The following is a 23,841-nucleotide window of genomic DNA, read 5'->3' as shown; positions in this document are numbered from 1 at the left end:
TGACAGCTTTCTCTTTTCAAAATCAAAGTCAACGCTCAGTTACATGGAGTTAAATTTTTAATTTTTGTTTTAAGAAGCAGGGACCAGTGGTTTACAGGTTTCTTGTACTATTAAAATGAGTGGAAAGAGAATCTCATATTAAACTGAAAGATAAAAAGTATAAAAACCGTTTTACAGTATTTATCCTTTCGATTAGAAAATCAGACATAACTTAAACCATTTCCAGAAATAAGACTCATAACCTGTACAACCTGGAGCCTAGATAAATACACACAAACCTCCTCTGTGAAAAGGGCTGCGGGCGGTGCTGTCGGCAAGTTCTGTGGGGGGCCTGGGGTTGAGGAGCAGGACCCTGCCTGATGGGCGGCCCACCTGGGGGTCCTGAAGACCCTCCTGCACGTATACCACTGGTTCTGGCAAGGGTCCGGGGGCAGCTGTGCTACGTGGCAGGGCAGCCACTGGCCCCCACAGCCCCCTGCACGCGGGCAGAGCGAGGCAGGGCCACTGGGGAGCGGTTCACCTCCAGGTTCCTCATGCAGCCGAGGTAGACTGGAGGCTGAGGGTGCGTCCACGTCGGGAGCCCAGCCTGCGTGGCCCTGGATTCTGGGTGCAGGGGAAGAGGGAGGGAGGGAGGGAGGCAGGCTGGCGCAGAGGCCGGGCCCTACCAGCACCCCACCAGGCCTGTCTCCCTGGATGTCCCCTCACAGGAGGATAGGGTGAGAGCAGGTGACCCCGATGCCCAGTCCCCAGGGGCAGCTCCCTGCCACCACTGTCCCCCAGGCCGAGGTCACACTCACCAGGCAGGCCCCCGAGGTGCAGAGGCACCAAGGTGTCAGCCGAGGCCCCGGGCGTGGGGCCAAGGGTGCGGTTGCCTTGCAGGTCCACTTCCAGCCGGAGGGCGCGCCCCACTTTGGTCACTGCGGGGCACAGCCTCCTTGTGGCCGGGCCGGGAGGGGCCCTCTCACCAGCCACCGGCCAGGGGCTCTCTGCCACGTGGCTGTGGCTCATGAGCTCCCCTGCCTGGGGGTCCGTAGCCGCCCCCTGCCCAGTCCCTCCCAGGCTCAACTGCAGTGGGGGGTGGGGGTCAGGGGTGTCCTGGACATGGTAGGGTGCCCAGCTCACCGGCCAGCCGGTGCCACTGCCCATCACAGAGCGCCTTGGGGTGCGTCACCAGCGTGGAGAACTCGCCTGCACCGTCGTCTGCCCGCAGCAGGACCTGAGGGCAGGAGGAGGTCAGGAGGGCCCTGCCAACCTGAATCCCATCCTGAGACTGCTGTCCACACCTGGTCTAATTACCTGCTTCTCCAACACCTGCAACTGCAGGTAGGGGGGCGCCTGGGCCCGGCCCAAGTGGAAGATGAGGCCGGTGGCTGTCTGGGGCCGTACCTCCAGCTCCAGGCCCACGTCAGGCAGTGTGGCCCCCAGGATGTCTGCGGGGAGGGGCCGTGAGAGGAGGAAGGCCTCGGCCCCAGGCCCCTCCCTTTCTGGGCATCACTCCCACCCCCACCTCCCCAGACCAGGAACAAGCAGATCTGGGGACACCAGTGCTGGACAGACCTAGAGTGATGCTTCCCCCGCTGCCAGCAAAGAACAGGCCCTTCTCCAGAGGACCTGAGAAGCAGGGTGTGACCCCCACCATCCGCGTGGGGGCCCCCAGGAGCTGCCCGTCCAACCTCAGTCTCTTCACACAACCACTGAACCCGGAGCTGTTGATGGCCACCTGCGGGGCACAGAGAGGTGGGCCAGGTCAGGTCCCTGGGGAGCCGAGGAGGGCGGACAGCGTCCAGCTGGGCTGGGGAGAGGCTGGGGGGCGGTGGTTCTCACTGGGAGCTTGGGGCTGAAGCCGCTGGCAGGGAGGCCCCCCACAAAGAGAGTATGGGGCCGGGGGCCCTCCTCCCCCTGGTGCTGCTGGCCTGGCTCCTCCTGACTCCGGGCCCAGACCCCGTCCGTCACCAGCTGGATCCGAGTCTTCTCCCAGCGCACGGACACCTGGGGGTGGGAGAGGCATGTCAGGGTGGGAGCTCTGGCGCCCTGCCCGTTGCCCAGCGCTCCTCAGCCCCTCACCCTATGCCACCGGCCAGCCCGTGAACGCCGGCGGCTCTGGACGTGGAGCTGGGGCCCTGGGCCTTCTGTCCGAGCGACAAAGCGTCCGTGGCTCAGGAAAAGGGCCAGGGAGGGGCTGCGGGCAGTCAGTGGGGCGGCGAGGAGCAGGAGCCCTTGGGGGGCGAGTGGGCGGACAAGCATCGAGACCTGGGACCTGGAAGCCAAGCAGGGGAGTCAGCCTGGGACGGCCCCTCGGCACCCACCCCACCCGCCCTGCCCTGTCCTGCCCGGCCCTACCAGTCCCCGGGGGGCGCTGGGACGTGTGCAAACTCCAGGTGACTGGACAGGTGGCCCCCAAACTGGTAGGCGTCTCGAATGGTCCTGAGGGGCCGGGTTGGCGAGCAGGCAGGGTCCTGGGCGGGCTGCCGGCTGCGGCGGGAGGCCTGGGGGTCGGAGACGCAGGGGTGCGTGGAGGCCACCTTCCACCCGCCCCAGCTCTGGCGCACACCGCCCCCGCACCCCACCTTCCGAGCCGCGGCGGCCCGCAGTCCTCTCGGGCCCTGCTCCAGGGCCTGGGGTGGGGCGGCCGGGGCACAGCCCGAGCTCACATTGAGACCGCCCAGGTTCTGCTGCAGGTCAAACACGCGCTGCGGCCCCTTGAGCCTGCGGAGGGCAGGGGTCAGTGGCCGGCAGCAGGCAGGGGGATGGCCGCCAGCCCTGCCTCGATGCCTGCCCTGCTCACCGCAGCAGAAACACGTTGCTGATGCAGCCACTGAAGTTCCGGAGGGTGTCAGCCTCAGGCCAGCCTCCCAGGAGGAGGCGAGGGGCCCCCGCGGGCTGGGGCGGGGGTGGGGGCCACAGCCCCCGGTGGGGCTTCATCTGTTGAAGCTGGTCATCCACGTAGAGCCAAACCCTGGGGGGGGGGGAGCAGTGTTTCCCCCGTCCTGCCCTCAAACCTGCAGGCTGTCCCCAAGGCCCCCAGCTCTGCTGCCCCCTCCCTGGAGACGGCGCTGAGAGGCCAAGCAGGCTGGACTCACCCTGAGGAATTGCTGAAGAACGTGACATAATGGGGAACCCCGTCGGCAAAGCTCCCTCGTGTTTTCACCTCGGTCCTCAGAAGCCGGAGTGTCACGTGGCCCTGCTGCAGGGACACCTCGCACGACCCATCCTGGGGACAGCGGCCAGGTCAGCAGGCTGGGGGGCCCAGACTCTGTCTTCCACCGCCCGAGACCCACCCTGCTGCTGCGGCCAGAGTGGCGGGGCGGACACACCGGGGACGCTCGGTGGTAGAGCAGCCCACTGTCCTGGGTGCTGCGGAAGCCGAAGCCGGAGTAGACGTTGCCCGTGAGGGGCGCCAGGTCGCTGGGGAGTGCCAGGGGCAGGAAGCTGTGGCCGTGGAAAGTCATGGCCCGCCCCACCTGCAGGGAGGGGAGGGGAATGACCGTGAGGCCCGCGGCTGGAGAGGGCGGCGCCGCCAGCCAGCCGGGCAGGGTGGCTCACCAGCAGGTCTGCGGTGCAGCCGGAGCTGATGCCCGTGGTGTTCAGCCTCTTGAGGTCCACGTACTTGCCCAGAGCTTTGATGCCCTTGATGCAGCCACGGATGGAGCCTCCGGAGGGGAAGAGCCGCAGCAGACTGCGGGATGGTGGCAGCAGGGTGAGCGGCAGGGGTCGCCTCCCGGGCCCCGCCCCCACCCCCAGGGCTGGTGCTTACCTCAGGGGCAGCAGGCCGGGCGGCACCCCCCCCAGGTAGTAGGCGTCGGCCAGCTCCAGCGAGTTCTCCTGCTCCACGCTGAACACCGTGGTCCTCTCCACGCGCACCAGCACACGCTTCCGGCTGCCCCCCAGCAGGAACACCTGGATCTGGAAGGCACCGGCGCAGGGGCTTCAGGTGAGCCGTGACCCCCTCACCTGCCAGTCCTCCCCACCCATGTCCTGCCCTCCCGGACCCCGGCCTTACCGCCTTGCTGGTCGTGGTCAGAGGAGGCAGGGGCTGCATTGGGACGGCCTCCTTCAAGCCCGCACCGAAGTCGTAGAGGAGCACGAGGCTGCCTTCCCGCACGGCCAGGCACAGGAACTGGTCCTGGGGTGAGGGGTGGGGCACAGGTCAGCGTGGGGAGGGGCGGGCCAGCCGGGCAGTGTGGGCATCGGACGTGCCTGGTGCTGCAGGAAGAAGATGACCCCGCTGTAGGACACGAGCCGCAGCTCCTGCTCGAAGCGCTTGGTGTTGCTGATCTGACTCTCCACGCTGATGCGGGCGAAGCCGGAGCCATCCAGGTAGGAGCCGTCTGTGAGCCACGGGTCCCCGGTCGACTTGGAGCTGCGGCCAGAGGTTGCAGGGTCAGTCGAGGGCGGCCCGGGCTGGGGCGAGGGTCGGCTCAGGCCGCACGTACCGGGCACAAGGCTTATCCACGGCCGTGTCCAGCTGGAAGGTCTCCTCGAAGTTGTAGAGACTGACCACGTCCTCGTTGAGCGTGTCCAACTCAATGCAGCCCCGGTAGCCAGGAAAGCGGAGGGGTTCGGGGGGCTGCGGGCACGGCGTGCGGTCAGGGCGCCGCCCCAGCCAGGACGGACCCAAGGGGAGGAACCCAGGCTGCCGCAGGCGGACTGGAGCCAGACGCTGAGCGCACTTGCTGGGCCGGGGGCGCAGGGTGCGGCGGCTCACCGTGAAGCTGCTGGGGTAGCCCCCCACGTAGAAGACGAAGTCATTGGGCTGCAGGCTGAGCAGCCCTTCCGCCCCCGGGGCCACCGTGTCGCCCTTGGTCTCCTGGACCACCTGGTTCTCCACCGTGACAGACATGTGGCCAAACTGCAGGGTCCTGAGGGCAGAGGTGAGAGGACGCGGGGTGGACGGGCAGCCCTGCCAGGAGGCAGGGCGAGCGCTGTGGGGGCCGTGCGTGGGGCCGGGCCTCCCACCTGTCAATGCTGACGGCTGCGAACTGCTCCCCGATGTCTTCGTCGATGCTGAGGGCCGCAGGGCCCGCCCCCCCGAGGCGGTACACCCACTGCACCTTCTGGTCCCGCAGAGCCACACCCATGTAGTCGCCAGTGGCCTATGGTGGCAGCAGGAGACTCAGTGGGACGAGGCCCCAGTGCGGCCCACTCGCTCCGACCTGCTGCCCGGCTCCGCCAGCCCGCTTAGCCCGCCCAGTACCTGGCGGCCGCCCATGTACAGCACAAACTGGTCCCTGGCGGCCTGGCCCGAGGCCGGCTGCGGGCTCTGCAGGTAGAACCTGAGAGCAGTGTAGGCCGCAAGGTCGCTGAGGTCGCGAGGGGCGCGTAGCCGCACCCCTGAACGCCCGTTGAACTTCATGGGCACCTTGACCTGCGGGGAGCACACGGCCTGTCAGCGCCGAACTCCTGGCCTCCTGGAGGCCTGCCTCGCCCGGCACTCACGCCCACCTTGCTGGCTGCGCCCCGGGCCTGGGCAATGAGCTCCCGCACACGGCCGATGCTGGCGGACAGGGCCAGGCTGGCGTTGCGCGCCCCGCGGTCCTGCAGGAGGCTCAGCGTGGTCAGCAGCTGCGGCAGCGTCTTCTCCAGGGCTGACACTGCAGGGGGGAGGGCAGCCCTGAGAGCTGGACCTCCCCATCCTGGCCCGCCTGCTCGCAGGGCACCGAATCCCAGGGCCCACCTGAGCGGCCTGCGTCCAGCATCACCTGGCCCAGGTCCTGGCTCCGCAGGCCCTGGTACTGGCCCTGCCACCGCTCCACGGTTTCCTGCATGTCGTGAAGCCGGGACTGCACGCGGGCAGCTGTGTCCTGGGCTTCGGCGGCCACGGCCTTGGCATGGGCGATCTTCTTGCTGGTTTCGTCTGTGGTGGGCGGTGCGCAGGCTCAATGGGGACAGGGGAGAGCCATCCTGGTCTCATCCCCGTCTGGGGAGACCACTGAGACCCCCTTGTCAGGACCAGCAAGAGGGACGCACCCCAAAGGTTTCGTGAGAACCTCAGAGCAGTGGACACCGTCCCCTGCCAGACGGTCCCTCCTCCATGCTGGCGACTCTGGCCAGAGCTGGGTCACCCTGGGCCTGACCAGGTCAGCTCAGCCTCATCTCCCCACGGCCACCACTGCCCCCTCAGCATTTCTCCTGAGGCCCTGCCAGAGTCCTCAGGGCCACCACTCCAGATCTGCTGGGAGTGTCCACCCTCAAGTCAGCAGAGATCCCTCCTAACCTGGGCCAGATGCACCGCTCCTCTGCCCTAAGCCCTCCCAGGGCCCCCACACCCCAGTCACCCCAGTGCCCTCAGCTCCAGCCACACTGGCCTCCGCCCCTCACCTCCCTGCTTGCCAGCCGCCTGCACCCTCCCCAGACGCCCCCAAGGTCCCTGCCGCACAACCCCCGCGGGTCCTGCGTTATTTCTCTCCCAGCACCTCTTGTCCCTCCTGGTCTTCACTCACTACCTGGGGCTGTTTTGTTGGGTATGTCTCCCAAACAGAGGCAGGTTCCCAAGGCCGGGGCCCCCAACAACAGGAGCCCCTCAGCTGCCCTGGCCACTGTTCTGGACAGTGTGTGAACACATGCCCTTGCATAAAAGCCCTACTGGATGGTGCCCTCTGGAGGACGCCTGTGCAGGGCAGGCGTCCCTTTGCTCTGGGGACGAGCAGTGAGGCCAGCATGGGGAGAAGACCCAACACACCTGTGTCCATGGCCAGCATGGCCTGTACCTCCTGGACTCGGGCCGCCAGCTGCTCCTTCCTGGCCCGGGCGTCACGGAGCTGGGTCCCGGTGCCCTGGAAGGTGGCCCGCGCTGCGGGGGAGGCAGCCTCAGCCCCAAGAACCCCCCGCCCCCAGGATACACATGTGGCCCACTGCAGCCCTCCTGACCAGGGAGGACCAGCCCACGTGCACACAGACGGAGACATGCGGACACAAGAGGCCTGGGCTCGGGGATGTGCTGGCACCCCGAGGCTCGTGGTCCCACAGCAGATGTAATTACCCTTTATTTATGGATGAAAACAATAGAGACTCAGAAAAACCAAGCCACTTCCAGCCACCAGCGCGCTGAGGTCCTAGCAGCAGAGGGAGCAGCCCCACCCTCACTCCTCGCCTGCCCCTCTTGACAGCCCAGCGTGCACATGGGCCCAGCCAGGACGGCAGGAAAACTGTCAGTGGGTCCCCATGTCCTCATCCTGGGGACCCGGCACAAAGCCCTGGGGTGGGGAGGGGGCTTTGCAGGGCTCCCAGGGGCGAACTTGCAGGGTGGTGGGGAAAATTCCCACGCAGGGCAGCCGCCACCCTGACTCACACGGTGACAACCACAAACCCCATACCACACGGCTGGAGAGTGAGGGTCCCCACAGCGCCTGGACACCCAGGTGGACCCGGCACTCACCGAGGCCCAGCCTCCGCTGCTCCCCCAGGACGGCCTCCTCCAGGGCACTGCTGTTGGCAAGGAGCTCCCGGGCTCGGGGCGCCAGGCCCTGCTGCACCACCATCTACAGATGCGGGGACAGAACGCAGGTCACACCTGCCTGGTGGAGTGGGGGGATCAGGGGCTCCTCGGGGCGGCAGGGAGGGTGGGGGCCTCACCGCCCACGTGTGGCTGGCCTGCTGCTGTGCCTGCCCAGCCGCGCCCGCGGCGGCCTGCACTGCTTGCAGAATGCTGCTGTAGGCGTTGGCAGCCTCGATGGCCCGCTGGATGAAGCGGTCCTGGTTGACTCCGAGGATGATGCTATATGGAGAGGTGGGGAGGATCCGAGGCCGTGGGGTGGGGTGGGGGCTCAGTGCGTCTCATGGGCCTCCCACCCTCCCAGCTGCTTGGGAGGCCAGCAGCTCCAAACCCCCAGCCTTGGCTCATGGCCTTCCGCTGCCCCGTGTCCCTCTCCTGCTTTCTGCCAGCCTGGGCCTGCAGGGACAATGGCCTCTCCTTCTAGGAGCCCTCCCAGACCAACCGTGGCCCCTCCAGGCCCTGGCTGCCCCCCAGGGCACCCACTTTGGGCCCTGTACCTGGAAAGATTGAACGCCAGCTGGTCCAGCTGCTGTGCGTGGGCCTCAGCGGCCTCCACCAGATCCACCTTGCTGCTCGCGGGGGAGAAGGCTCGCATCTTCTCCAGCAGCGGCGTCCGGGCCCCGTCCAGGCTGGCAGCGAGGTGCTCGTACTCCTGAGGGTGGGTAGGCTTAGGTGGGACCTTCATCCTTTACTCACTCCCACCTGATCTGGAACCCCAGGGGCCACACTCTGCATGCAAACCAGTGCCTGAACACGCCTGGTGCGCAGCCCTGGGAGGGGTGGCGCTCACCTCCTTGGCCCGGTCCATGCCATGCAGAAGCTCAGAGAGCTGGGCTAGGGTGTCTCTGGCGGCCTGCAGAGTGGCCCCCAGGGTGGCATTGTCTCGGGACAGCTCCTGCTTCCGTTGCTGGAGGTGATGGGGAGTGAGGAGGTGGTGACAGAACAGAGGAGAGATGGGGTAAACGGGGAGGAGGTGGGGGAGGGGATGATGGGGGAAGGACGGGTGATGGGGAGGGGGATCATGGGGGTGATGGGGGAAGGGTGAGGATAATGAGGGAGGGGAAGATCATGGGGGGGGAGGGAAGGGGAGGGACTAGGCCAGGCCAGGCTCCCTACCAGGGCCTCCTCCAGGCGCTCCTGGTTTCGGCTGTTGAGCTCCTCGGCCTCCCGAGTGGTGCCCACCGCCCGGTTCAGAGCCTCCCGCAGGTCCATGAGGCCGGCCTCATGCTGGGCCAGCTGGTCTCGGGTGCGCGCCACCAGTGCTTGGTTCCTCTCCCAGCGTGCAGTCAGCTGCTCCTGCACTCGGGCCAGCACTGGTCGAGACCCAGTACAGGAAAGGTCACGCGGGCAGTGACCCTGGTGCCTGCCCTCCCAACCACTCCACGCTGCCCTCAGCCCCAGGGCTCCCTCCCCATCTCTGCCCTGCTGGGGCTGACACCACTCACATCTCTGGGCCTCCCCCAGCTCGGTCTCAGCAGCTGCCCGCGGAGCCCCCAGGTCACGGGCCCGCATCTCCCGGAGCAGCCGTTCCACCTCGGCCAGTGTCCGGCGTAGCTGCTCGCCCGAGGGGACCGAGGCATTGGCTGGTGACAGGCGGTCTGCCTGAGACTCGAGCTCTGTGTGGATTTGGGGAGGGGGATGTCAGGGCCCAGGGCTGGCCTGCTGCCTGGGCAGACCCCTGCCCACTAGCTTCCAGGCCGGAAACCCCTGCCTGAGCATCTTTGGACGACCACATGTAACCCGGCATGCCCAGAACAGCTCCCAGAGCTCCTGGCTCAAGGCCATGACTTCTAGGCCTGCCTGGCCCCTCCCCCAACCCCCTCCCCCTCACAGCCCCCACCCTAACACCCCTGCTGCCCACCTGCTCAGCCTGCTCCCTGGCCTCCTTGCCTACCCACCCCTCCTCCCAGTCCAGCACTCAGCTGGAACTTCACTTCCTTCTGGGCCCCTGGGCTGTGCCTGGTCCCCCAAGTCCCCTCTTGGTGACATGCCGCAGGTTGTAACTCAGTTTCACCCTTGAGTTTTCTTAGGGAGGCAGGGGACCTGCGAGGGGACACCAGCCCATTTCGCAGGGTCTACCTGTCCTCTGGCCCTGGCCACACTGGCCACCTCTCCCACCTTCCAACTCTGACCTGCTGTTTACATGGCCAAGGTACCGTCTCTGTATCCAAACATCCAAACCCTGCCAGTTCTTCAAGGCCAAGCCCCCTGAAGGCATGAGCCCCTGCTCTGAGCCCTGAACACCATTCTGCCCAACTCTCCCCTGCCCCTGCCTAGCCGGGCCAGCCCCTACCGCTCAGGGCGCGGTCCACAGCCTGGATGGCTACCAGCAGTGTCTGTGCCCGGCCCAGTGTGGCCTCGGTGCTGTCCAGCAGCTGGCTGGCCTGGGCTCGAGCCCCTGCAGCCTGCGGATGAAGTACCTGCTCAGCCTTCACTCCCTGCCGGCCGGGGGGAAGGCTGGGGGCCTGGGGAGGGGCCTTGAGCCTGAGGTGAGGGTCAGAGGTGACACTGCACGGTTTGGGGCCTGGGGAGAGGGGCCTCTGGGGGAGGAGTCTGCTGAGAGGGAGAGCCCTCAGGGGAGGGGTTTCCTGGAGGAGAAGCATTCCAGGGGGTTCTGGGGCAGGAGTCCCCAAGGACCTGCCTGGCCATCCAGCCGCTGTGTGTCCTGCCCGAGGCTTGAGGTCTGTCGCTCCAAGGCCTCCAGCTGCAGTGCGGTCTCGTGGTGGAGGCCCGAGGGGCTCCGGAGCTGGCTCTGAGGGGAGGGGAAGGTGAGAGCCTGCGACCTGAGAAGGGGAGGCTGGGGCCGGGCTGTGCAGTACCTGCAGATCACCGATGGAGGCGTCCAGCCTGTGCAGCCGGGCCCAGGCCACAGAGCTGGCATTGATGCCACGCAGCTGCTCGCGGATGGCGGGGAGGAGCGCTCCGGCCCGCTCCAGGTCATCCAGGAGCAGAACCACACAGTGGTCACACACTGTGAGCAGGGGGGCAGGTTGGCATGGGGTTAGGGATCGGTGTGGGGCCAAGGGGAAGTCACAGGGTTGGCGTGGTGCCGATGGGTCACTGGGGGTCATGCGGATGAAACAGGGATGCTGAGCTGAAGGTGACAAGGTCAGTAGCGGTCAGAGATCAGTGTGTGGGCCCCAGGGTCAACATAAGGATGGGATATGGGGTCCCTCAGAAACTGAGATGGGGAACTGGGGCCACAGGACTCCTCTGGAAGTTGAGGTTAACATACAGGTCACCAGGCCAGCACAGGGCTGGGACCTGCACTCCCCCAGGTGGAGCTGGGAGGGCCGGGTGGTGGCAGGGGGCAGGTGGGCGGGGGGGGAGGTTCACACCTTCGCAGTGTACGCCGTGGCCCCCAGGCTTCCCTGGCACGGGCACCTGGTGCTGCTGGCTACAGGTGTCACAGCGCTCCCCACTGAGCCCAGGGGGGCACGTACAGTGGCCTGTATGCAGGTCACAGTGGCCCTCCTGGCACTGGCAGCCTGGGGTGGGAAGGGTGGGGTGAGTGGCAGGCTGAGGGCCCTGGGGTACTCACCACCCCGAGGTGCCCCACCCACCCACACTCACGCTTGCAGCCCTGCTCAGGGACGCCCCAGTGGCCGGGGGCACACTCGCGGCACTGGGGCCCCCCAGCCCCTGGCCGGCAGTGGCACTGCCCACTCTGGGGGTCGCACTTGGAGCCCTCGGCGGCTGGTCCACAGGCGCATGGGCGGCAACCCCCACAGCCCTCAAAACCAAAGTGTCCTTCCTGCAGGCACAGACAGCAGTCACGGCTCTGCCCAACCCTCGAGACCCAGCCTCCTTCAGCCCTGAGCCCTGCCCCATATCCAAGTCCCACCCCTCCAGCCATGAAGCCCCACCCCCAGCCATGAAAGCCCCACCCCATCCATGTAGGGCTACCTGACAGCGGTCACAGCGCAGCCCTGTCACACCCGCCTTGCACAAGCAGTGCCCACTGTGGGGGTCACAGGCCTCCGTCCCACACGGGGAGCAGTCACACCCTACAGAAGGGGGAGCTGTAACCACAGCCCTGATCTCCACCCCAGCCTTTTTCCTCCCACCCCCAAATCCTGTGGGCTCCTACTCCAGGCCAATCTCCATCCCGCCCCAAGTGAAGCCTCCAGACCCTCACTGTTCTCCACCTTCCCCGTTCCACCTGGGTCCAGACCACAAAGCTGCCTGCTCACTGTCCCCCCCGCCGCCCCTGCCCCGTGCCTTCTGCCCAGTAGCCCGGGCTCAACCAGAGGTCCTGCCAGCCCCCTCCTGGTGACGCCCTCTCGCAGGAGTAGCCAAAGTCCCAGAGTGACCCTCAGTCTGGCCGTGGGGGTGTCTGACCGTGAGCCCCGGCATGGGACACAGCCTGCTCCTGGGGGACACCCATGGGCCCCCCGCCCTCCCCGCCTACGGGTGCAGTTGCCGGGCAGCAGGGCGTTGCCGTAGAAGCCGGGGGCGCAGCTCTCGCAGCGGGGCCCAGTGGTGTGGCGCAGGCAGCCGCGGCAGGCGCCTGTCAGGGGGTCGCAGTCACTGAAGAGCATGTTGGGATCGCCGTTGCCGCTGCAGTCACAGGGCTGGCAGGAGCTGCCCAGCACCAGCGGGTTCCCAAAGAAGCCAGGAGCGCACCTGGGGGAGGCGGCGTCTGTAGTCTGTGCCGGCCTGGGTGCGCAGTGCCCACCCCACCCCGGGCCCGTCCACGCACGCAGTGCCCCCTCCCTGCCCCTGCACGCGCGCAGTGCCCGCCCCACCCACCGCCACCCCTACCCTGCTCACCGCTCGCAGGAGGCCCCAGCATAGCCTGGTTTGCAGAGACACTGGGTGCGGCCACCTCGCAGGATGCAGCCCATGGCGAAGCTGCAGAGACGGAGGGGGTTGTTACACACCTGCACACCCTAGGCGAGCACGATGCGTACTCGGGCTAGGCCAGATACCGGGTGTTGCGGGTCCCCTCCTCGTGGACCCCCAGCTGTCCTGGCCTCCACAGAGAATGAGCTTCTCCACCAGGCAGGGGGTGGTGGCCCTCTATCCCGGGTCTATGAGGACTCTTGGCTCCAGCCAAGGGGCGGGACCCCGGAGGGGCGGCCCAGCTTACTTGTTGGAAGGCACAGCGAGGGGGCAGGGGCAGCTGACGCAGGGGACCGCGGCGCCCTCCGACCCACCACGCACGAAGCCGTCCTGGCAGTGCTCACAGTGGTCGCCCTCTGTGTTGTGCTGGCAGCCCTGGGGCAGAGGGGACAGGTCAGCACTGACAGAGGAGGCCCCGCTTCCCACCAGCAGGGCCTGGTCAGCTCCCTCTGCAACCCTGTGGGGCTCTACGCCCAAGGCCAGGGGGGCCCCACTTGGGTTCTGCCCCCTCGACCTCAGTGTATCCACAACTGCTAACCCAGAGGCCCTCCGGTCTTCCCTAGTCTGTGCCTTTCATGGCTGCCCTGCCCCGCAGGGTCCCCACTCACCACGCAGATGCCTGAGCCAGGGAGGCAGCGGTCCGAGTGGCCGTGGCACTGACAAGGGACACAGCGACCCAAGAAGAGACCTTTGACGTCCCGGTAGTAGCCAGGGGCACATTCCTGGGGGGGGGGGGCATCAGGGATCAGGAAAGGGGGCAGGGCCAGCCCGCTGCGGGGGCAGGCCAGGGGCCACCACAGGTCAGCCCCTCAGGGGTCCTGACCCTGGCTAGCGGAAGGCACAAGGTCACAGCCCATGAAGCTGCATGGATGCTCTGGCTCAGGCGACCACCCTCTTTCCCCGCGGGCCAGGGCCTTCCTCTTTCTTCTCCAAACACCCCTTCCCAGTGGGCGGACGGATGCCCCGTGGGCAAGGGAGGGGAGGTGGCTAGAGACACGCTGCCTGGGTGACTCGGAGGACATGGGATGCACTGGGCAGTAAGTGGACGAAGAGCAGCCGTGTGCACAGAGGGCGGGGCGGGTGACAGCAGATCAGCAAACAGGTGAGCCAGCAGGCTGGGAGGGTGACATCCAGAAGGTGGGAGGGGCCGAGGTGGAGGGCGAGAGTGGAGGCCTGGCGGGTACGGATGTGCCCGGCACGGGGGGCGGGCTGTACTGACCAGGGGGCGGCAGCCTCCCAGCCTGGTGCCCGCCCCTGCGCCGCACCTGGCACGAGTCCCCACGGTAGTTGGCAGGGCACATGCACAGCTCCACACTGCTGGCCGGAGGGCCCCCGCCCGCCTCACTGGCCACCTCCAGCGCCACCCTACGCAGGGAGACGGCCGAGGAGGTCTGCGAGAAGAGGGCGCGGAGCTGCAGCTGCTCCAGGCCGGCCAGCACCATCATGAGCTCCTCCCGGGACACGGCGTTGTGGGTCTCCATGTGCCGGAAGTTCCCCTGCAGGGCCACGACAGGTTCTCAGTGGGGCCACAAGCCCAGGGCACAAAGGAGCCGAGCAGACCCTCCATGGGGGACGGGGCTCAGGTGACACGGGGTAAGAAGAGTGACACACAGCGTAGGTAACTTCTGATCTCAGACACAAATACTTTCTTAAGACACAAAAACACTAACTGTAAATGAAAATCCTGTGAATTTGAACAGGTTAAGAATGAGAGCTTCTGTTCATCACGAGACACCTCAGTGAAAGGCTGAGGGGCTACGGGCCAGAAAACGGTGGCTACGTTCAGATCAGGACCAACACAGAGCGCCCCCGAAAGACAACAGGTCACAGACCCCACGAGCAGCTTGCAGAGGACTGCGTGCCCATCAGGGAGCAGGGATCCGCAAGCGGCCCGGCAAGCAGCCCCAGGGAACCAGAAAACAGGCATGGCGGGGGGCGTCCCAAAGCACCCTGCTCCCAGGCTGCGTCTTCTGCCACGGAGAGCGGGCACAGATGGCATTCTCCGCCGGGCTCCAGGAGGGACCCAGCTGCCCAGGCCAGCCCCGCTCACCTCCACCAGCTGCAGCGCCCCTCGGTGAACGTGGCCCGGCACTGGGTACGCTGGCTCCAGGAACGTGATGCTCATCTGGTTGCCCTAGGGGGCACGTGGGCGGATGAGGGCTGGGAACCGGGCTGCCCACCGTCCTGGCTTGGCCGTGCCCGCCGCCCACCCTGCCGAGACCACCCTGGCAGCCACCTTCAGCACCACGTCTGGACGGCTTTCCATGGGGATGAACACGTCTCCCCGCTGGGCCTCTGAGTGCAGTTCGTAGCGGAGGGTCCCACCATAGGACGACACCTGGAAGCCAGGCAGAGGGATGCGACCTGGCCAGACCCCAACCACGGGGCTGGGCGCTGGGCACCCTCCCAAGGCCCCGCCCCTCCGTGGACGCCGGCATCCTCACTGCTGCCTCCCCCTCAGGCCTCCAGGAGGCGCCCTCCCAGGGGCGACCAGCCTGCTCACCCGGTCTCCCAGGTAGGAGGGCGGGGCCTGCCAGTACAGCTCGGGGAAGGCCTCGGGCACGCGCCGCAGGTCCGCGCGAAGCAGCATGGCCTCCACCTGCCGCTCGTGGGGCACCTCCTGCCGGTCACCGCTCAGCAGCGTCCAGCCCTCCATGTCCACGAACTGCGGGCACAGGGCAGGTCACGCAGGCGGACACCCTCAGGTGTCGCAGGGCCCCGTCCTAAGTCCCTGCTGGTTGGGAGCTGACAAGTCCCTTCCCCGAGGCAGCACCACCCTTGGTCCCAAGCCCGTCCTGCCCGCACACCTCCCGACGGGCATAGGCCGAGCTCCGGCAGCGATCCGTGGCCCCGAAGCAGAAGCAGCGGGTGCAGCCTTTGGGGTTGGCGGCTTCCAGGGAGAATGTCCCAAGGCGGCACTGGTCACACCTCGGGCCCTGCACGTTCTCCTGGGGGCGGGAGGGTGGGGCAGGGCGGTCAGCTGTGTGCCAGGCCACCTGGCCCGAGCTGGCTCACGGTCACCCCACAGAAGGCCTGACTGTCCTGAAAGCTGCCAAGAAGCTCCACCCCGAGAGGACGAGAGGCAGGATGGGGGTGGCAAGCCTGGCCCCACTGGCCGCCCTCACCTTGCAGTAGCACTGGCCCGTGAGGGGGTCACACGTGCCGGGCGCGGAACCTGCTTCGTGGCAGTCACAGGGGCGGCAGCTGGGGTAGCCGTGGAACCCAGGAGCACAAGTGTCACAGCGGCGTCCTGCCACGTTGGGTCTGCACCTGTCAGGAGGGTTCAGGAGCTGGCTGGGCCTCCCGTCCCCCTGGCCCCTCACACTGAAGGGAGAGACCAAAGGTGCCCCCACCACAGTGGCACTGCCCCCCAAGAACTGAAGAAGGCAGCACCGCTGAAGCCGGGAGTGCTGACGGGGGAGCATGCGGTCAGGGTTCGCCGGCAGGCAGAAACGCATCCTGGCCAGGACTGCCCTGAGGCCACGGTGCCCTCCGATGACAGCTCTCACCTGCACTGGCCGCTGTCCACGTCACAGGTGGGGTCCGTGAGCTCCTGGACGCCGGGCCCCGAGCAGTTACACTCCTCACAGCCGACCAGGGGGTGGCAGCCGAAGGTCTGGGGCTGGCAGACGATGCAGTCGGGTGGGACGGTGCGGGGTGGGCAGATGCACTGGCCCGTGAGCTCATCACAGAGGCGGCCACCGCAGTCGCAGGCTGTGGGCGCGTGCACAGCCCCAATCAGGGGCCTGGACCGCAGGCACACCCACCCTCCCCAGCCGGGTTCCACCCAGCTCCGGGCCCCAGCCCAGGCAGCCCCTCTGACGTGGGGTCAGCTGGTCAGAACCGTCTAGCCCCTGAAACCTTCTGGATGACCCTGCAAGGCCTGGGGCCTCCCAGGTTGGAGGCGGAAGGGCTGGTCCTCCGGGCTCCAGAATACTCCCCCCGACCACTCTTTCCTGGAGGGCCCCCTTCACCAGGAAGCCTGCTTGGGGTCCGGTGCCTCCCACCCCCGCCCCAGCACTGGTGGCCCTGGGATGGAGCTACTCACGCCTGCAGTTGGGGAAGCCCCAGTAGCCGGTGGCGCAGCGGGAGCAGTCGCGGCCGATGACATGGGCACGGCAGGGACACTGACCCCCGAAGGCCTCGCATGTGGAGCCCGTGGCGCCCACTTCGTGGCAGCTGCACGGCCGAGCACCGTTGTTGTAGAAGAGGGAGAGGGAGGCAGCGGCGTGGCGGCAGAAAGGGGGCGAGCTGGTGGGGCTGCAGCGAGTGGCGGGTGGTGAGGCCGGCTCCCGGCCTGGACCCCCAATCCGGACCCCCATTCCCGGCCCGGCCCCATGCCCGGCCCACCTGATGTGGTAACCATGGGTGGCGCACTGGCTGATGAACTCGTAGGATTTGTCCAGGGGCTCCTCCTGGAGATAGCTGGGGCTGTAGGCGTCCTCAGGGACCACCAGCACGTAATCCTATGGCATCAAGGCCTGGTCACTCTACCCTGGCCAGGGCAAACCAGCAGGGCTCCTCTGCAACCAGCCAGGCTCCGGCTGGGCAGCTGAGACAGTGATGGAGGCAACCCTGGTCTCGAGTCCCAGCAAGGCTGGCAGGTACCAGGTCCCTGCCTGGGTCGCTCATGGGGGAGACCACCCTCTACGGCCAGCTGAAAGCTTGGGGAGTGAGGTGGCAGCTCTGATGGAGAGCCCCACCCCTATCCTTTTCTGCTGGATGCCTCCCTCCATCCTCCAGGCAGGCCACTCTGACCAGCAGGGCCCAGGGGGCTGGTGGGCAACATCTTGGTTCTTAGAGCCCTCAGGAGCCCCACATAATGGGTCGAGGTGCCCAAAGGCTGCTTCCCCCAGCACCTGGCACAGGGCGGGGCTACAGCAAGCAGGGGGCACACTCCGGCTGAGTGACCCATGGTGGCTTGACCAGTGGAGGACAGCTGGTCCCTGAGCAGGCTCAGGATGTCCGCACACAGACACCAGCCTCAAAACTCACCAGCCAGAGCCACCGGCCCTCAGGCACACGCACGGTCACTGTGAGCTCGCTGTCGGTCACGTCCAAGACGGCCCGGCCCTCACACACCACCAAGGTGCGGCAGCCGTAGCCGTGTGGGCAGAAGCTGGCGTTGGCGTGGCCTGGAGGAGGAAAAGTGGGTCAGGACCCCAAGCACACAGACTGCCCCAGGCCCGTGGTCTCATGGCCTCACCCAGGGCCCAGGGCCCTCCTGGAGTCACCAGAGAGGAGGGGGCCCACGGACAGCACCAGCCACCAAGGAGCACGCACGCATGACACAGCATGGCTGTGTGACCGGCCTGTGGAGACCCACGTGGCTAGGCCCACTCACACTGTGTGAAACAGCCATGGTCAGGCACCAGGCTGAGGCGCAGGCCCCTGGGTTTGGTGGAGTGGGACAGGCAAACAGGTGGGGACACATGTCAGTGAGCCCTCGATCACCTGAGCCCGTGACGGCGTGAACTCTGAGTCACAGCACAGACGAGGAGCAGGGTCTGTGAAGGGGCCAGGAGGCCGGGGCTGCCCCTGCAGCGCTCCTGGGGGCGCCTCACTTGAGAATGAAGAGCAGGACAGGGCGTGCGGCCCTGTCACTCACACCAGGCGACGGGCACTGTGCTGTGGCCCCCGCGAGCCGTGGAACCAGCCCATGCCCTGTCCACGTCGTGTGGTACCACACGCTGGGCCACGTGGGTGAGACCCCCGGCAGGCTCCTCGCCTGGTGTCCTTCTGGCTACCACCCGCCACAGCCACTCACCCTGCCAGACGCGGCCCCCATTGATGAGAACCTCCACGGCGAAGGCCGGGTGGGCTGGCTGGTAGCCGTGCAGCAGGAAGGCGTAGCGGCCCAGGGCGGGCACGTGGGTGGTGAAGACCACGGTGCCCTGCGGGTAGAGGCCCCGGTGAGTGGGCGGAGGTGCGGGGACGTGGAGGGTGGGGGGCTGTGAGCCCCACCCAGCCCACACACTGCCCCTCCCGGCCGCGGCCTCACCTCGGGGTGGCGCAGCAGGGTGGGCTCCACATCAGGGTCCACGGCAGTAGGGGGCCGAGGCTGGGGCCCAGATGGGGGCGCGCCTGGCGTGAGCTCCTGCGAGTGGGTCAGCGGGCGGCCAGGTGGCAAAGGCAGCACCTGGCAGTCCCTGAGCACGATGGGCCGCGGCGGCTTTGGGAAGCGGGAGGGCAGGCAGGTGGCACTGGTGGGGAGCACAGGGGTGAGTTCTCAGGTCCCGGCCAACACCCACGGGCCACTTGGTCCCCTCCGGCCCCACTACCTGCTGGGGCCGAAGGCACCGTGACTGCTGATGCAGTGGACGCGGGGCTCCACGAACTCCGAGCTGAACGTCTCCACGGGCACCAAGGTGACACTGCGCTGCAGGTGGAGGAGCAGGCGTGGGTGCGGGGTCCATACACACTCTCCGCACCAGGTCCCCGGCCCTGCTCCACCTGCCTCTCCCAGCCCTCGCCCACGGGTGGTCTTGGGGCCTGGAATGCTCCCCAGCTCTCCCTGCCACGTGCCCCGATGCTAGCTGTGCTCACAGGGACAGGAACAGGGACCCGCACAGGAGGGCGCTCCGTGAGCACGGGGTCCTGAGTGGGCGTTCCTGCCCTGGGCCATCTACAACGGTGTCGGAATGAGTGTGACCAACAGCAGCGTGTCTAGAAAAACCCCACAGCAAAGACAGAGCTGCAGGACCAGGGCCACGCCACACCCATCTTCGACACGGTGTCGGCAACACCAAAGAACATGTGTGATTCCAGTTACAGAAAGTTCCAGAACAGGCAGGCTAGGCGGTGCCGCGAGTGTTGGGCAGTGGCTACCCGGGGTGGGGGCCTGAGCGGCAGGCATGCGGGGTGGGCCCCTGTCCTTCCTGGCCTGGCACGGGGGCGACTCGCTGGGCTGTGCTCTGTGGGCACAGCTCCACGGAGAGTCTACAACGACCGAGCCCACGACCACTGTGCTGCGCAGGAAAATCAGCAGACAGCACGTGATGCGTTATTTAGCAATGTGGGAGAAACGTGCTGACTCTGGAGGGTGGAACTAGGCGGGGCAGGGGATTACTCCATTTTGTTGCAAGTCTCTTCAATGTTTGATGCTTGTATAAAAATATGTGCGTATATTACTCTGCTAAAACTTTTAAAGGCCTGGGGAAACAAAACACAGTAAGATTGCAAGATACTCTGATAAGAACAAATGCCGTTGTTTGTTACTCATCAAATAAACATCGATGCCTAGTTCTGGGCATCGAAACAGTGAAAAAGATTGCACGGGCTTTTGTGGTTACAAAGCAGGTTTTCGGCAGAGAGTGAGTCCTGCGATTTAGTTTTCAACTCTGTGAGGCTGACACAAGCAAGCTACCCGGCTGCTGGTGAACCCGGTTCAGGACCCATGCTGTATGGACCGCTTCCTAATCTGGCAGGGGCCTTGCTCACACGGTGTTACATTTTTGTAACTTACACCCAAAAGCATTAAAACTGCTCCTTCTTTCTGCTCTGCCTCCGGGGCATCGTGGTTCCCCTCATGCAGCCGGGCGTATTACTTCTAAATAAACATTTCATACCCACAGGGAAAAAGAGACCCTGCAGGTGAGGGGTTCCCAGAACTGGACCGGGTGCGAGTTAACGGTGGGGCTGGGGTGGGTCCCTGGGCTCATCGCACTCTTCTCCTTTTGTGCATCTTTAAAATCTTTGGAAAGACCTAACCCGACCGCGGGGCTCAGGTGAAGGGGTGGGGGCCTCACCAGGAAGAAGCGAGCCTGCTCAGCCGTGAGCCGGACGCTAGCCTCCGTGTCCAGGTGGAAGACGGCCAGGTGGCGCTGGGCATCCAGAGCAGTGCCCCGGCACAAGGTACTGGGGGACAGGACAGGGGCAGTCAGCGGGCCGGGCAGCCCTGGTGCCCCAAGCCAGCCCACCCAGCCCCCAGACCTCAATCCTCTCCCCACACACCTGTATGGGCAGGGGTGGAGGGTGAGCGCCCCCTGCTGGGGGTCCCGCTGGGGGCTGTGCACGGCCACGTCCACCTCCTGGCGGGCATCCTCGTTGGCGTACTCCACCACCAGGGCATAGCGGCCCGGCTGGGGCACTGCCACCTGAAGCTGGATGTCCACCTAGGGGGGCAGGCAACGTGAGGTCCCCACCCTAGTCCCCCACCTGGAGAACAGGACACAGCTGGACAAGGCCCTTCCCACCCTCTGCCCCACCAGGTCTCAGGGCCTGTGCACTGGCCACCCCTGCTGCCTGGGGCACCTGGCCTTCCAACCTCTGCTCAGTCTGAGCTCCTGTGCCCGCCTGCAGCCCACTGGCCTCACACTAAATAGTGCCCAGTGCCTGGAAGAATCAATGACCTGACAGTTCCTCACAATAAACTGGAGGGCTGGCCATCAATACCCCATTTTCAGATGAGGCCCGAGGGTGCCAACTCCCAAGGTCTAAGCCGTGGAAGGCAGCAGGTGCCCTTGGAGCCAGCCGGCTGGCCTGGAGCCCGGGACCCACTGCCTGTGACCTGCCCACGTCACGCCTGCCCTGCCCGTGTCCCATCACTACCACATGGACCCCATCCTCCAGGCCAAGGGCACGCCTCCCCCAGGTCTCAACTCCGCCCACCCTCGGGGGTCCTGGGGACACGCACATCACTGCCCCGGCAGGCGACCAGCAGTGGGTGTGAGGAGCTGAGCTGCTCCGTGGGGCAGGGCCGGGGTAGGCTGTTGTCATGGCGACACAGGGCCTCAGGCCCAGCGGCGGAAGGGAAGCCGTCCAGGGGCAGGTGGGTGTAGAGGAGGCAGCTGGGTGGGGACACAAGAGTCTGTGGTCAGCACGGGGTGGGCGGTGAGAGCCCAGGGAGGGCTGGGCCCCCCGCCCCCGCCGGGCTGGCCCTCACTTCTCCCCGGAGCGCTGGGCAGCAGGCCGGAACGTGCAGGGCTCAGTCACCCGCAGCTGCAGGAGGGCCGCCTCGTAGTAGGCACTGGGCAGCAGGACCACATAGTCCTGGGGGGCAGGGCGGGAGGTCAGGTGCTGCCGCCCTCGTCCTGGCCCCTGCCCCAGCCCGCTCAGCCCCGCCTCACCAGGAGCACTCCTTCGGCCTCCAAGAACAGGGCCCAGTTGCCGGGGTTCAGCACGAAGGGCTCCCCGAAGCCCCTCCCGGGCACGGTGACGAAGGCAGGCTCTGTGCTGGGGGGGAAGGCCACGGGCTGGCTCTGCTCTGTGCCTGGGGGCGGAGACGGCCAGAGTCCTGGACAAGCACACAGGCTGCACCTCCCCAGGGCCAGTGGACACCTGCATGTGGGGGCAAGGCAGGGGCTGGGGGGCTGGGAGGGGGCGGGAGAGGGCACTCCCCACCACCCTGCACTCACAATTGGCACAGGTGGCAAACGTGCCCTGGTCCCGCACGGAGACCCTCCCGCTCACACTCGAGGGCCCGCGGTTGACATATCGAAAGACGAGTCGGAAGAGATCAGGGGAGGTCACGTTCAGCCTGGCCACGATCCTGGGCTGGGGGGGCGGTGGGCATGGAAAATCAGGGTTGCCCCTCCCTGGCCATTCCCAGCCCAGTCCCCGGACCTCAGGGATCTACCCACCCACTCCGCCAGGCACACCAGGACCTCTGAGCCGGGCTCCAGGTCGGGGCAGCGCCGCACCCACCTGGATGGCAGCCATCTGTGCGTAGCCCCTCCAGCTGAAGTTCTCGAACTCAAGGGGGTTGAAACCGAAGCGCACAGCGTGGCCCTCGGGCGTGGCCGCCTCCTCCAGCTCCAGGCGCAGGTGGTGCAGGTCAGGGAGGAAGTGGTCCCGCGCTGGCCTGGACACGGCAGGGGCGGTCAGGGCAGCCGTCACCCAGTCTGGGCAGGGTGGGCACTTTTCCTACACAGCTCACCAGGGTCCCCAGGGAGAAGCCCAGCGGACAAGCTCCCACCCCGGCCCCCCGGCCCAGCTGGGGTAGGGGCACCCACTCGCTGCAGGTGGGGCCCTGGGTGTTGGGGCGGCAGAGGCAGGCGCCTGTCCTCAGCTCACAGCCCTGTCCCAGGGCACCGCCAACGTCGCACCGGCAGCCTGCAGGGAGGGAGCGCGGTCAGTGCAGCCCAGCCCCCAGCCCCGCAGGACTCTGCTCCATCCTCCCTCCGGGAACAGCGGCAGGGGCTGAGAAGCCAACTTTTATCTCCCGCTCGGGGCTGTCTGGGACTCGGGACACGGAGGCTCTGAGTCCAGGCGCAAGGGCACCGGGACTGATCAGTGATGCCTGCCCGGGGCACGAGATGCAGGTGAGGACCGCGGGCCAAAACCCCCTCCTCTCTCCCACACCCGGTGCCTCAGCCTCCCCGGGACGCGGCCCAAGGACCAAGCAAGTGGGCACCTACCACGGCAGCCGAAGTAGTCGGCCTGGTCCAGCCCGAAGAAGCCATCCTTGCAGGCTGAGCAGGTCTGGCCGCACACGTGGGGCTTGCAGAAGCACTGGCCGCTGCCCTGGGAGCCGAGGGAGAAGGTGGGACCAGGCAGGGGAGGGGCCTCACACACAGCCCACGGCCCCCAGCGCCTTGGCCCCAGACTCACCGGCTGGCACTCCGCAGCTCCACCCAGCGTGCCCCTGGGGTCGCAGCTGCAGCCTGGGGGAGGGGCAGAGCAGGCCTGAGAGCGGGGGAGGAGCAGGAGGGCCGGGCCTGTCCCCACCCTGGACCAGTGGGGCCAGTCCTCACTTCCCTGCCATGACAAGACCCCCCCCCCCAGCACCCTGCCCCTCACTCAGGGAAGACTCACGGGTGCAGCCCTCGGGGTTGCCAGGACTTAGCCCCCAGAACCCGGGTTTACAGCGATCGCAGCTCGGCCCCTCCACGTGAGCCCGGCACGTACAGGGGGCCTGCGCCTGGGAGACGATGAGACTGAGGGTCAGGGTGGGTCCCTGCCCTCCTACCCACAAACCCTCAGCCCTGGAGCCCTGCTCCATCTCTGGCATGGCCCAGGGGCAGGGACAGAAGACCAGCCAGGGGAACAAATGGGCCCTGAGGTTGCCATGGTGACCAAGGGACGGGGAGGTGACAGTCTCTCTGGGAGTGATGGCCTCAGGTCCAGAGGGCTGACCTGGGCTCACCTCAGGAAGGACGTGGTCATCTTGGGCCAGGCCGGCAGGGTGGCAGGAACCAGCTGCAGAGAGATGCGCAGGCCATCGTCATTACTCAGTCACTGACTCTGATGGCCAAGGGCTTCCCCAGGCCTGGCCAGGACCCAAGGCTCCGTGGGAGCAGCACACCCGCCTCCCACGCATGTGAACACATGCACGTGAACAGGCATGAAATCAGGTGTGGCTCTGCGTGCTGGTCCCCACCACAGAGCACATGGCTGCAAACGTGCAGTGAGCACAGGGCACGCAAACACCTGTGGGTGAACAGGCACCGCGTGTGAGCGGCCAAGCGAGCACACACACGCACAGAGCACAGAAGCAAGCCTGAAGAGAGGCACGGCACGCGCACACACGCAGGTGGAGGTGCACGGCCACAGACCACGTGACG

General features: G+C 66.7%; 1 protein-coding gene across 1 annotated transcript in view; it reads right to left on the bottom strand.

The window, feature by feature from the left end:
- Window positions 1–39: 39 nt before the first annotated feature.
- LAMA5 (laminin subunit alpha 5) overlaps window positions 40–23,841 on the bottom strand; it is a 51,013-nt gene continuing 27,211 nt past the window's right edge. The window contains exons 17-80 of the mRNA XM_064475974.1: window positions 23,424–23,476; window positions 23,093–23,198; window positions 22,889–22,941; window positions 22,696–22,801; window positions 22,291–22,390; window positions 21,983–22,139; window positions 21,694–21,832; window positions 21,406–21,548; window positions 21,222–21,328; window positions 20,973–21,126; window positions 20,291–20,451; window positions 20,086–20,194; window positions 18,619–18,716; window positions 18,339–18,540; window positions 18,105–18,231; window positions 17,333–17,472; window positions 16,688–16,803; window positions 16,386–16,597; window positions 15,847–16,051; window positions 15,463–15,607; window positions 15,145–15,285; window positions 14,841–15,002; window positions 14,574–14,675; window positions 14,388–14,471; window positions 13,603–13,833; window positions 12,946–13,059; window positions 12,585–12,712; window positions 12,266–12,346; window positions 11,904–12,118; window positions 11,399–11,499; window positions 11,066–11,246; window positions 10,831–10,980; window positions 10,312–10,463; window positions 10,134–10,244; window positions 9,786–9,897; window positions 8,938–9,108; window positions 8,609–8,805; window positions 8,283–8,399; window positions 7,990–8,144; window positions 7,573–7,714; window positions 7,376–7,478; window positions 6,680–6,790; window positions 5,675–5,854; window positions 5,443–5,591; window positions 5,195–5,365; window positions 4,957–5,093; window positions 4,706–4,859; window positions 4,434–4,567; window positions 4,198–4,360; window positions 4,001–4,123; window positions 3,755–3,903; window positions 3,544–3,676; window positions 3,315–3,461; window positions 3,081–3,211; window positions 2,786–2,956; window positions 2,568–2,706; window positions 2,341–2,486; window positions 2,065–2,257; window positions 1,825–1,989; window positions 1,558–1,720; window positions 1,297–1,430; window positions 1,123–1,216; window positions 798–917; window positions 40–603 (exon numbers count right to left, since the gene is read on the bottom strand). Of these exons, the coding sequence (XP_064332044.1) occupies window positions 440–603; window positions 798–917; window positions 1,123–1,216; window positions 1,297–1,430; window positions 1,558–1,720; window positions 1,825–1,989; window positions 2,065–2,257; window positions 2,341–2,486; window positions 2,568–2,706; window positions 2,786–2,956; window positions 3,081–3,211; window positions 3,315–3,461; window positions 3,544–3,676; window positions 3,755–3,903; window positions 4,001–4,123; window positions 4,198–4,360; window positions 4,434–4,567; window positions 4,706–4,859; window positions 4,957–5,093; window positions 5,195–5,365; window positions 5,443–5,591; window positions 5,675–5,854; window positions 6,680–6,790; window positions 7,376–7,478; window positions 7,573–7,714; window positions 7,990–8,144; window positions 8,283–8,399; window positions 8,609–8,805; window positions 8,938–9,108; window positions 9,786–9,897; window positions 10,134–10,244; window positions 10,312–10,463; window positions 10,831–10,980; window positions 11,066–11,246; window positions 11,399–11,499; window positions 11,904–12,118; window positions 12,266–12,346; window positions 12,585–12,712; window positions 12,946–13,059; window positions 13,603–13,833; window positions 14,388–14,471; window positions 14,574–14,675; window positions 14,841–15,002; window positions 15,145–15,285; window positions 15,463–15,607; window positions 15,847–16,051; window positions 16,386–16,597; window positions 16,688–16,803; window positions 17,333–17,472; window positions 18,105–18,231; window positions 18,339–18,540; window positions 18,619–18,716; window positions 20,086–20,194; window positions 20,291–20,451; window positions 20,973–21,126; window positions 21,222–21,328; window positions 21,406–21,548; window positions 21,694–21,832; window positions 21,983–22,139; window positions 22,291–22,390; window positions 22,696–22,801; window positions 22,889–22,941; window positions 23,093–23,198; window positions 23,424–23,476 (8,954 nt within the window). The 3' untranslated portion in view covers window positions 40–439. The remainder of the gene's footprint in view (window positions 604–797; window positions 918–1,122; window positions 1,217–1,296; window positions 1,431–1,557; window positions 1,721–1,824; window positions 1,990–2,064; window positions 2,258–2,340; window positions 2,487–2,567; window positions 2,707–2,785; window positions 2,957–3,080; window positions 3,212–3,314; window positions 3,462–3,543; window positions 3,677–3,754; window positions 3,904–4,000; window positions 4,124–4,197; window positions 4,361–4,433; window positions 4,568–4,705; window positions 4,860–4,956; window positions 5,094–5,194; window positions 5,366–5,442; window positions 5,592–5,674; window positions 5,855–6,679; window positions 6,791–7,375; window positions 7,479–7,572; window positions 7,715–7,989; window positions 8,145–8,282; window positions 8,400–8,608; window positions 8,806–8,937; window positions 9,109–9,785; window positions 9,898–10,133; window positions 10,245–10,311; window positions 10,464–10,830; window positions 10,981–11,065; window positions 11,247–11,398; window positions 11,500–11,903; window positions 12,119–12,265; window positions 12,347–12,584; window positions 12,713–12,945; window positions 13,060–13,602; window positions 13,834–14,387; window positions 14,472–14,573; window positions 14,676–14,840; window positions 15,003–15,144; window positions 15,286–15,462; window positions 15,608–15,846; window positions 16,052–16,385; window positions 16,598–16,687; window positions 16,804–17,332; window positions 17,473–18,104; window positions 18,232–18,338; window positions 18,541–18,618; window positions 18,717–20,085; window positions 20,195–20,290; window positions 20,452–20,972; window positions 21,127–21,221; window positions 21,329–21,405; window positions 21,549–21,693; window positions 21,833–21,982; window positions 22,140–22,290; window positions 22,391–22,695; window positions 22,802–22,888; window positions 22,942–23,092; window positions 23,199–23,423; window positions 23,477–23,841) is intronic.

Source organism: Camelus dromedarius, chromosome 18, assembly GCF_036321535.1.
Source record: "Camelus dromedarius isolate mCamDro1 chromosome 18, mCamDro1.pat, whole genome shotgun sequence".
NCBI lineage: Eukaryota > Metazoa > Chordata > Mammalia > Artiodactyla > Camelidae > Camelus > Camelus dromedarius.
Note: the sequence above shows the minus strand (reverse complement) of the source record. Positions and strands in the feature narration are given on the sequence as shown.